Source organism: Enoplosus armatus, chromosome 1 (genome assembly GCF_043641665.1).
Source record: "Enoplosus armatus isolate fEnoArm2 chromosome 1, fEnoArm2.hap1, whole genome shotgun sequence".
In the NCBI taxonomy this organism is placed as follows: domain Eukaryota; kingdom Metazoa; phylum Chordata; class Actinopteri; order Centrarchiformes; family Enoplosidae; genus Enoplosus; species Enoplosus armatus.
Genome location: NC_092180.1, coordinates 3,413,930 through 3,425,617, shown reverse-complemented (window position 1 = coordinate 3,425,617; position 11,688 = coordinate 3,413,930). Strand labels below are relative to the sequence as shown.

The 11,688-nt window shown below is 41.7% G+C and overlaps 1 protein-coding gene across 1 annotated transcript; it reads left to right on the top strand.

Annotated features, from left to right (window-relative positions):
- Positions 1–7,086: 7,086 nt before the first annotated feature.
- socs4 (suppressor of cytokine signaling 4) lies at positions 7,087–8,274 on the top strand. Its single transcript, XM_070909377.1, has one exon. The coding sequence runs from the start codon at positions 7,087–7,089 to the stop codon at positions 8,272–8,274; it is 1,188 nt and encodes a 395-aa protein (XP_070765478.1).
- Positions 8,275–11,688: the final 3,414 nt, after the last annotated feature.

Here is an 11,688-nt window from a genome sequence, read left to right as displayed (position 1 = left end):
TAAGCACTTGATGTTCCTGATTAAAGGCGTCCTGAGTTTCTCTCTACATTCAGTGTTTCTTCACGAAATGCATTGTGTGTATCGGTTGAACAAACGTGTCGAATGCAATTCCTTCCTCATAAAACATCTGCAAAGCCAGTCATTTTATTTTATTTTGAAACCTGCGTCGTTTATGTTCATGTTAGCTAGCTAGCAGTCTTCTTCCCTGCCTTTGTTTGTGTTCTGCTGTGTTTCTTTGCACATTTCCGCCATTTAAAACCATTGGCAGGAGTGTGTGTCGCATCACATACAAAACAGGGATGACGGTCAAAAACTCAACAGGTCCTTCAACACAAAGAATGAGCAGATACTTCATATTCATATCCATTTACAAGACAGCATGTTTTGTGGCTTTGCCATTACATCAAATGGATATTTTTCCAGATCCACTCTTTACATTTATATACATTTCCATCACATTCAGCCTGACATATTTGGCATATTTGAAAACATTGGGATCTCCACCAAGATGTTAAATGCTTGTCTGCACAACACAAGTTCATGTTTATGGACAGAACGCCTCAACTTTGTAATTCTTTTGCATTTTCAGCTCAACAGGAAAGTTTGAACAATAACTATAATGAACTATAACTATAATAGCAAAGCAGGAAAATGCATACATTTAGAAGGGATGCACTTGTGTATAAGTAAGTATATCCACATACCAATGTATGCATGTGTGTATTTGTGTGTGTGTGTGTGTGTGTGTGTGTGTGTGTGTGTGTGTGTGTGAGTCCAGTGACCAGCCTGGCTTGGGTTACGCTCTTTCTAATATGACGGAGAGGAGAAGCCTCTCTGGATGCACCTTGCTAGCGGGAAGCAGAGCGGCTGCAGGCATAAATAAATCTCCCCTGAGGAAAGTCGATACATCAGCTCACATGTCCACAGCAGATGAATATCCAAGCCCGTCTGCATCTTAATGGCTGCAAAACAAAGTGGATACACACAAACGTGCGCGGAAGAAGTACTTGAACCCTCTGCTAAGTAAAAGTAGTGGCACTACAGAGAAAAGGTGCTTCATTCCAACAGTCAAACAAAATCTTATTTTAAAGTAAAAAAGTAAGCATCTAAAAATACTTTGGGAATAAGAGTAAAAGTATAATGTCTCACAAAATGGGAATACCTCAACCGAGTGACTGTATTTTAGCCTGTTATTTAAAATAGACCATCATGAACATACTGTGGAGGAACAGGAAATAGAATAAACCAATAAGGGCAGCAGAATAAATCAGACAAACACAAGACAATTAGAGCGTCAACACACAGAAGGGGAGAAAGGTCCATGTGGCCAGTGTTGAAATCATTTTGGTGTTTATTTGTCACTGGGTCACATTACATGGAAGCTGTTGAAAGAAAGTCATGACTTTTCTATAAAAATATATTTAAAAAAAAACAGAGGAAGCACAAATTCAATATGAAGAGGGTTGCGTCCGATTTGTCCAGTGGAGTAATAATCTTTGGTATTGATTTAAAGTCACTGGGTCACGTTACATGGAAGCTATGGAAAGAACTGCCATTATTTCCTATTAAAATTATTATGTAAAATAAATAAATTACACATGCTACACGAGACCAATTAAATATAATTTTAATCATAATTGTCACTAACATGGGCCAGTCAGCATGAAGGTATTGAAGAACTTAAAACTTCACCGAATAGCCAAGTGATTAACCAACTGCAGAACAATACAAGTAAAATGCCTTAATAATAACATTTATTAAGAATGAAAATGACCTGTGAGGCAAATGTCTGAAAGGTTGCTGCATGGTTCAAGAAAAGGTGGAATATTTCTTGAAGTGGTATCTAAAGTGAGAGGTGCAGCGCTGCTGTTGGTCAGAGAAGTCTTCTGATACAGATCAATGGAAACAACTGAGACCAGTGGAGCCAGAGACTCCCTGCTGATTCAATTTACCATCTCTGTAATTCACATGATCGTACTGCCTCCCAGCCAACACACACACACACACACACACAAACACACACACACAGCCAATGGTGGGATGTTTCAAGGACGAACGCACACACATGAATGGTTAGTGTTTCTGTCACTTAGATAGATCACATTAAATTGAAGTAAAACACAAGTAAACCAGAATATAATCATTAATAAATGACTTTGACTTTGTGTCTCGTTGGGTCCAGTGTAGTGGGTAAGAAGGCCTGGGTCTCAATCAGGATCTAAACCACCTGAGATCCTGCAGACAGGTGAGTCTGGAAACAAGGGGTGTGTCCCATTTCTGTAAAAAATCCTCCTTTCGTTCTCTGCCTCCTCCTTCCCCTTAACTCCAGTGCTGCCATCTTGTCAGGCAAAACTATGTCAATATTAGACGAATTACGTTCATGTGACAACATTTTTTTGTTATAGTTATTGCTTTCTACGATATCTGTACATGGAAACATGGTTGAGGTTAATTAAGAGGGAAATGTTAACTGCAGGTCTGTGGACTCCGGTCTCCTGCGTGGAAGTAAGACTGAATGTTGGCATTGGATATAAAACGTGAGATGTGGAATCGTCTTCGGATACTGTATATTGCAGGAAAGTAAGAAGCAGTTTCAAGGTCTCCTTCTAAGAAGCCTTGTCCAATTAAACAGAAAGTATCCTGCCAGTTTGGAAAGCCTAATGGCCTTGTCTGCTAACTCTTCTATAGTCCCGTACAGAGCTGCAAACGGACATGTTCTCTTTCGACTTGCCAGGCGTTTATGATTTGTTGCTCCGTTAGTTGCTGCAATTCTTTTATTCTCTCATTTAAAATTCATATACAAATAAAGACTTCATATTTGAGTAACCGTTTCTGTGTTTGTTGTAGGATAAACGTCTGAGATTGGCTGTGGGACTTATATTTTTGGCTACTTGGGGGCTGTAAACACAACACTGGCATATTATCACCATTTAAGTTGACATGGCGATAGCAAACAGTTTTAAGCAGTCATGGAGCAACTTGAGCATTCATTTAGAGTTATTTTTCTGTCCACCTGATGAATGTGAGTCCAATATTAACTCACTACCAACCACCTGAGGAAAATATCTGTCTCTTTAGTTGCTAAATGCTCCATTATGTTCTGTCTGCTGCAGCAGGTAGAGTACAGTGGGTTTTTGGAGCTGCCGAGGCTGATGAGAGTAGTGTAGTAGTAGTTAATATTGTTAATATTGCTTGGAGGAGCTTTAGCTTTGTTATATGACGTGATTTCACAGAAGATGTTGGTACGTGCATCCAATCCTGATTGCAAACAAACTTCCCCTGAAACTGTAACACCTGCGTCTTGTAGTTTCACTCCCGGCTGCATAAAAACTGTAATAGCCTTCATATAAAAATACAAGCAGAGCAGACTCTCCTTTCAATCAGAGCAGCATCAATTATTCATGAACGCTCCTGTTGGCAGTGCTGCTCCTGGGATCGATGCCTCTGTAATGTGGACTGATACGAGCCCCTGGTCGGGTCCCGGCTGCAGCAGGTTAATGGGCCGACTGGATTTCACCCACTGCTGGAGGCACTTCCTGGACAAAACTCAGCACCACACCCCACTGACACACTTTATAAGATCTCAGTAAGTTGTGTGTATGTAGGAGCAGGCGATAGGCTTCATTTATGTTTAAACTATAAAACGTAATATCTGTCCACAGGTTTCTGAAGGAAATCTGGAAGCTCCGAGCTTAGCTTTGCTGCTCCTCATCATCTGTTTCTGTCACTGGAGTGACAACCTCTGTGGCAACACAATGTCACATGACTTATCCAGTGAGAATTTTGAAGTTTTCTCAGCCACTTCAATTCAGTCTGTTTTCTCAGAGTTAGCACCTAGTGGCCATTAGATAAACTGCACCTCAAGATACCACAATACTTTGGCATTCAAGTGTCCATATAGGTATGTATTGATATTGCCCGTGATATTAACTAGTAGTAATAGTTGTTCTGCGTCCCCTCCAGTCAATAATGTGTTTTGATTATAGCTACTTTTCTTGGATTTTGCAGAATCATGGATGTGCAGAGTTTGACACTAAGTTGAAAAGTTTCTCTTCACTCGCCTTAAATCTCAGTTTAACACCCGGATGCACAAGCAGGATTTTGTGACATCACAAAGTTTGAAAGCCAATTGTGGTTCAATAACTAACTCACAATAGTGTGATAATGATACTCGAAGCCTAGTAATTTAAAGTAATTTAAAGACTTGACTCGCTATTTAATCAAACTTTTTGTGAAATGGTCAAATTAGACATAAATTATTACTCCAAGTGTGCATTGACAAGTGTTTTTATCATCTTTAATGATTCTCTTTTAATGTTTTCTTTAATTATTGTAGTTCCTTCTTTTCCACAGCAAATGCACACTAAAAATCATCGTATAATAAAAACTGACCCAGTATAGCACCAACACAATACTGGGTTAACTCAACTCAACTACAGCTTTGCTCAGTGAGTAACTATTAGTGATTTGCAGCAGTGTTTCTAATAGATTTTTACTTCCTGTTTCATTTGGTAAATTAAGTATTCCACTTAAAATCACATGCCTTTCTTTCTCACACACACACACACACACACACACACACACAGTCAGGTGGTGTGTGTGTGTGTGTGTGTGTGTGTGTGTGTGTGTGTGTGTGTGTGTGTTGTTTCTACAATCCATTGTTCTACTGAATCAATTTGTGCTGTCGTTCAATGAGGAGAGTGCGGTGAATGGTGAGTTTCTGAGAATCTGTGAACGACATGATGAAAGTGTTGCCTAGTAACAGTAGTCCCACTTTGATGTAATCAGATTACACAATAAGTTCAGCTAATGATGCAGCAGAGATCTTAGATCTTTATCTTTGGTATTTATATGAACTTTTGCTGTTGGTTTTATTATTATTGTTTTCAATGTTTTATTGTATTGTTACCAGTTGTTTTATATTGCTTAATCCTGTTTTGTAAAGCACTTTGAGCTGCCTCTTGAAAGATGCTGTACAAATAAAGTAGTCATTGTTATTGTTTATACCTGCTAAATCAGCATGCTGACGGTAGCCTTTAGTTGACTTATCTTTCCTGGGGATGTTGGATCCTTTCAGCCAAAGTTCAGACAGTTTAGTTTCAGTTTTTTTTTACCAACTTTTTTCCCGAGTTTGCAGTCAGATAAAATTGATCTGGTTGTTTGCCAGAACATGTGCCATCCTGCTGGGCTGTGTGATAATGTGAAGAGCATTAAATATTCAGTTAAGAGGAAGTTGAGTGTCACTACATTATCTGAGATGTCAGGCATTTATTGATGACTATCCTTTATCTGTTAGAGCTGAAAGGGCACACACAAGCACACACACTAAACCACTGGGAGTAATATTATTTGTCTGATAGATGTAGTCTATTTGTTTCATGAATTATAGATCTCCCAAAATGTCATCCAGAGTGAGTAGCCTGCTCCGACTCGCACACTGTGTGTATGACATCACCTTGACAGATGAGTCCTTTCAGCAGCAGGAAGCTGGAAGTTTTAACTGGAAAACTCAAAGGTTGTTCAATCAATAAGTGAAGCTTTTTAAAATGCTCGGTTGTTTCCTCTACTGGGCTAAATTGTTAATTAGACAGAGTCTGCTATGCTGAAGCAGGTGTCCACAGAGGCTGCTAGTAAACCTGAGGAATAATCTGCCTGTAGTTTGTCATCCTCCACAGGCAGACTTAAACAGATTTAAAGCTCCCCATTAAATGTGCTTTGATGCTTTAAGTTAAGCTACGGGCCCCTGATGAAATTAAAACAACTCAAATCAGCATGCAGAAATAGAATTACAGGCACAAATAATTCACTTTGTGAATGAAAAAGCACTCTCCGGCTGCTCTGGTTATCTTTTCTCTTTTTCTGAGATGGAATCCGTCAATGAACGTGTAAAGGAGATGTGAGAGAGAGAGAAGAGGACGTCTCACTGCCATTAACCTGAAACCACCCTCCCCTTACGTCCCACCCACCCCTCTCCCGGCTCGGCCCCACTCCACCTCCCCTCATTCATTCAGACCCGGCCCCGGCAGAGAGGAAGCTGCTGCCCCCCCCTGGGGATTTGGCATCATAATTATATAGGAAGCAGAACAGTCTGCCGTCTGTTAGAGCTGGAGAGGCTGCAGGCTGGTCACGCGTGTCCGCTAATGTGCAGTGAACAAGTGGTCTTAACATGTATGTGGAGAGGTCTTTCTGACACAGTTTGGAAGGTAAGATGATCTCTTGCTTTAATATTCAAAAAGTTAGTAACAACAGAGAGTGATTAGTGATTGTTCAGTTTGATTAGATTCTGTATTGTCAGTGACCATCTGTGCAAACTGCCACCAAGAACAAATATCATTGTAACAGACTATAACTGATGTGTTAAAACAATATCTTTGTAAGCAGTTTAACAAAAAGTTCCTCTCTCTGAATGAAGCATGAAAAGTCTGTAGCCCGGGTAGATGTTGAACCAATTTCTGTGTTTTTTACGGAAACGGATCCATTTTCATCTGCAGGCTGTTTCTGAACTCTGCAGTCTTAATTTGATTTCTTGCCACTGGAGATTATCAGAGGAAATCAGTCGGACTCCACATCACCCTGTTAGTCTTGTACCAAGTGATTAGATAGCAGCCTTGCACACACAGATTAAAGAAAGTTCTTTTTCAGTCAGGTGTAATCAAAACAAATCAGATACATGAATTCAAAAAGCCGTGAAAAATCACAGTAAAGAGTCCAGTGCAGCTCTTAAACATAGGGTTGTTTATGGCACCATTACGGTCCCAACTAAAATGGTTCTAAAGAGAACCTTTCCAAAATGCATCCTTCTTGCACAAAAAAGGACTTGATACAACCCTTACATTTTCTGGTACTATAGAGCTCTTTGTGGTGGGAATGAAAGGTTAAAAGTTGTGAGACAGTGGAACAATATTGTGTCTGCTTCTCTTACCTCCCTACCTCCAACAACTTTATCAAAATAAACTTTTTCATAGTAGACTACATTTTAAATCTCTTGTAGTCATATTTCATAAATGTGTGGTATGGTCCTAAAATCCTGTTATGACTCAGACGTCTGTTTTTTAATGTGTCACAGAGTGAGAAGAGGAAGCAGCCATGTCAGAGAAGAAGCCACGAGGCTCAGACACGCGTCCCAAATGTGGACTCCGCAGTTGGAGTGCAGACAGTTATGTTTGGCGAGGGAAGAAACGCTCCCGGAGCTCTCGCAACGTCTCGAGTCCCGGAGGGCTGGAGGCTGAGGGGACTGAGGAGCTGGGTGTGCGGTCAACATCCTGTCCGAGGCGGCGCAGAGAGAGAAAGTGTAGCTGCAGCACTCTTGGGGATGCATTGACGACTGCAGACATGGATGTAGTGTGCCGGAAGGCCTTGTCCCGGCGCTCTCTGCGGCAGAAGTTTCAGGATGCTGTGGGCCAGTGTTTTCCTCTGCGCTCTCACCATCACCACCACCATCATCATCACCATCCATCGGGCTCCTCTCGACCCTTCTCAGTGCTGTTCTGGTCCAAACGCAAGATCCACGTTTCAGAGCTTATGCAGGACAAGTGTCCTTTCTCACCCAAATCTGAACTGGCCCGATGTTGGCACCTCATAAAAAATCACGCCACCCACCCAAGTGCCCTCAAGGACATGGAGAGTGCCCTCAAACCCAATGTCTCATCTTCCTCTACCTCCCCACCACAGACCCCCCTCTCCTGGGAGGACATCTGCTGCTCTCCTGGGTCTGAAGGCACCACTTTGGAGGACTGGGACCCTTCTTGTCCTCATGGGGGAGCAGAGGGCAGCTGTGGCCACACTGACTACATCCTGGTCCCAGATCTCCTGCAGATACACAACAGCTCTTGTTACTGGGGTGTGTTGAACCGCTTTGAGGCAGAGGAGCTACTGGAGGGCAAACCAGAGGGAACGTTTCTGCTCCGAGACTCTGCCCAGGATGAGTTCCTCTTCTCAGTCAGCTTTCGTCGCTACAGCCGCTCCCTGCACGCACGCATTGAGCAGAATGACAAGCGTTTCAGCTTTGATGTGCGCGACCCATGCATGTACCGGGACTCCAGTGTGACAGGACTACTGAGGCACTACAGTGACCCAGCCACCTGCCTCTTCTTTGAGCCCCTCCTTTCCCGGCCCCTATCAAGGACCTTCCCTTTCTCCCTCCAGCACCTGTGCAGGGCTGTGATCTGTAACTTCACCACCTACAAAGGAATAGACAGCCTGCAGCTGCCACCTCAGCTCAGGGACTACCTCCGAGAGTACCACATCAAGTGTGATGGGGCCTGTGCTGTGTGACAGTCCAAAGCAGGAAGTCCATGGAAGGCAAAGATAACACAAGCAAAGTGCCACTGAAGTAGCTTTGCTGCTGCAAATCTTTGAAGTCTAAAAGGTGCTGAACTGGAGACTTTTTAAGATGTTTGATGATCTTGGTGCATCAAGAAATAGAACTAAACCTACAAAGGATCATCAACTTTCTTTACGGGTCTGAATCCAAATACTGACATGATGAGGGAATATCTCTCATGTCAACCTTCAGGACTTACGGATGGTGTGATGCCTGGATTTAGGTTTTCTGCTTCCGGCAGCCAGGGTCAAGAAAGCAACCACTACAACTATCTGTGATATGCTGAGACACCTGTAATTAACCAAACAAGCGCCTCAATAGAGTAAGGATTCCCAGTATTCACCAAGACATTAAACTTTAACCCTCACGTTTTGTGGAATATTGACTCTAAGTTGGAGCATTTTCCCATTGACTTCAATTCAATCAGAGCTGTCTTGTGTCGGCATTTAATATCTCTAGTGGCCACTAGAAGAACTGCACCTTTGATGGTACCTCGCTGAGACCAAACCTCCTTTCATGTACCTTAATGTCATAAAGATGTGATGCTTTGCTGTGGCCTTTTCATGCACACAACCAGTGCTGTCAAAGGTTAGAAGTACAGAGACTCCAACTGCATCTAGTAATATCCAAACATTATTAATTATTCATTAACTTTCCGACTAAACAACATTTTTAGACCTCTTAAGACGTCTTCCCTTGCTATGGTGAAGTGGTACAGAGCGGTCCTTTCCAAGAAGAAAATCCTTAAACACTGTTGTAGTCTAACTAATTCACAAATTCAAACCGCATCTCTCTCCGAAGACTTTGTGTGAAGATTGCGGTTGTGAACCGCACCTGATGGATCATTCAACGCATTTACCTCCTCGTGGAAAAGTTGAGTCAGGCAAACTTTAGACGAGAGGACTGTTTGTTTTTTTTTATCTGCCACACAAAATGAGTTCAAGGACGCTGTTGGCGATCAATGTGGGTGAGAGAAAGATATACATATTTACATAATTGATAACTTGGTTCAAATACTGTAAACGTCACCTCTTTCTGTCAGCTTCTTATGAGGAGGAAGTGAACACATTCACTTGACTTGCATTCTTCTCTGCAGCCACAAGATGGCGGCACATCTGCACTGATCAGAGGTCTGGGAAGCCTTCATCTTTACGCTCCTCGGCTGCTTCTTTCCCCGTTCAGTCTTAGCAGAAAGCTCCTATGTAAATTGGTATTTTAACATCAGTTGTGCCTCTGCAGCTTTCACAAGTATTGTTGTTGAAAAACTGTACACTTGATGTGCTGTACACTAAAGGACCAAGCATTATCCTCCAAGTATCTGAATCACTGTGATTCCTCCTTGAGGCATATATTGTATTCACCACATTCATACACAAACCAATAAATGCCATTTACACTGCCTCTGTGGTATGACTGTTTCTCAGGTTTTTGTTATCTCTGCATCGATTTACTGGTGCAGCTCAAGTCATGCTGTTCATGCTGCAGCTGTGTGTCATAGTTGGACAGGCTAATGGTATGGAAAATACTGCTTTTGAAGTATCGCTCTGAAAACAATTCATCCCGCTCTCTGCAAAGGACACCTCTAAATGCCAGCTCTTCAGCAGAGCAAATGGAGCGATAAGGACATGAAAAAGACTATTTCCCTCAATAACTGGGGAGGAATTCTGATTTTTCAATTGATTCATGTGTCATTTAGCCTCTCTCGCTCTCTCCAAATAGAAGTGTAAAAAAAATCTTTTCAGGCACTTTTTTTCCCCTTCGCGTCAGTACTTGTCATACAGATATCAGCATTTTACTTCTACATGTTTGAGTAAATTGGCTGGTCTGTTGTGTTCTTCACATTCATCAAAGTTTTAGAGCTGGAATTGCAGCTGGTTTTGGCTACAGAGTTAGGATGTTAGCTCCTTGTTATTAGACTAGTGTGATGTTAGTTGCAAAAAAGTGTACTTCATTTTAAGCCTTCAGATTTAGCCACCCTGCCCTCAGACTATCTCACAGCTAAGGACTGTGCTGCCATGGCAACAATGGGTGACATCGGCTGACAGCTAACGGCTCAATACGTCTTTTTCAGACATTTTCACATGTCACAGTAGTGAAGAACACAAGTGTAAATAACACACTGAATGATGGCTGAATTCAATTTAGCTGCTTCAGTTTCAGGGTCCTGGTAATGTGCACGGTGGCTCACTGCCACACTGTCATGGCTTACTTGGACACTTGAATATGCTGCTACTACTCAGGTCAGAACGTCTTTTGTTTCACTCATCACTCATTTTTTCCCAGTAAACAATTCTTCCATAATATTTAGCCTTTCTGTTAAAGAGGACAGAGGATACCAGCGTCAAGCTGAAGCCCAAACCGTCATGTTTTTCATCGTAAAAAAGGGGAAAACGCTTCTGATTTTACACATGTAGGTCAGTTAACGAGTCATTGAGAGTACTGCTCAGCCTGCACATTTATAACAGAAAGTCTGGGTTACAAACCAGAGCTGTGGAGTCTAAATAAAAGTTGCGTTATGGGAAATGTAGGATTCAGAATTGTTTGAGCATCACTCGAACTTGGAACTAAAAGTCAGGAAATTTGAGCCTCTGTTGCTTCAGTTTTAACACATTTTAAAGAATGTGTTTATTGTGAGTTCCCCCAGTTTTATTGAAGGACTGAATCACGAAAGGGAATCAAGAACAACTGACGAACTTAGAGCTCTATATATAGATTTAAGCCAGTCCAAGTCTGTCTAAGTGTTCGGTCCCATGACTGCCTACATGTCAAGGCTCGGTCACTGGACGGCCAGGAGCCACATCTATTGATTTCCCTGAACCACATACATGAAATATTAATGTTGTCTTGTATGAACCAGTTGGCGAGCATCATTTTTCAGCAGCTCAAAGCTAATATCCAGCGTTGCATTAAATTCATGATATATTTGATATCCAAATCTGAGAAATGAAACATTGGTTTTATGTCTTGAGTTAATCCAGGACTGCTTCATGCAGTCGTTGTGCATGTTCACGTCATACTGTAAATATATAAATAAATACATATCTATGGTTCACACACTCTCACTGATTCTTGTACACTATTATATTTCAGTGATGTAATATTTAGACACCCAGCTGTCTGCCAACAGAGTACTTCCTGTTGCAATAATCAAATTCTCCCCTGAGACGACGCGCAAACAGGCGAGTGGAGTCAGTCAGCCAATGGCAAGAAAGAGCCAAGAGGTACATATACTGTATTAATAGCTACTTTAATTAATAAATAATTAAAAGCATTAGCACTAGTGAGTGAATATTTGTTTCTTGGCCTGGGGTTGACCTCTCAACCTCACCTCTGTGCCATTTAGGTGCTTTTTGCAGCATGAATGA

What these genes read in the sequence shown, in the direction of transcription:
- socs4 (XM_070909377.1), top strand. Translation starts at nt 7,087, where the DNA reads ATGTCAGAGAAGAAGCCACGAGGCTCAGACACGCGTCCCAAATGTGGA.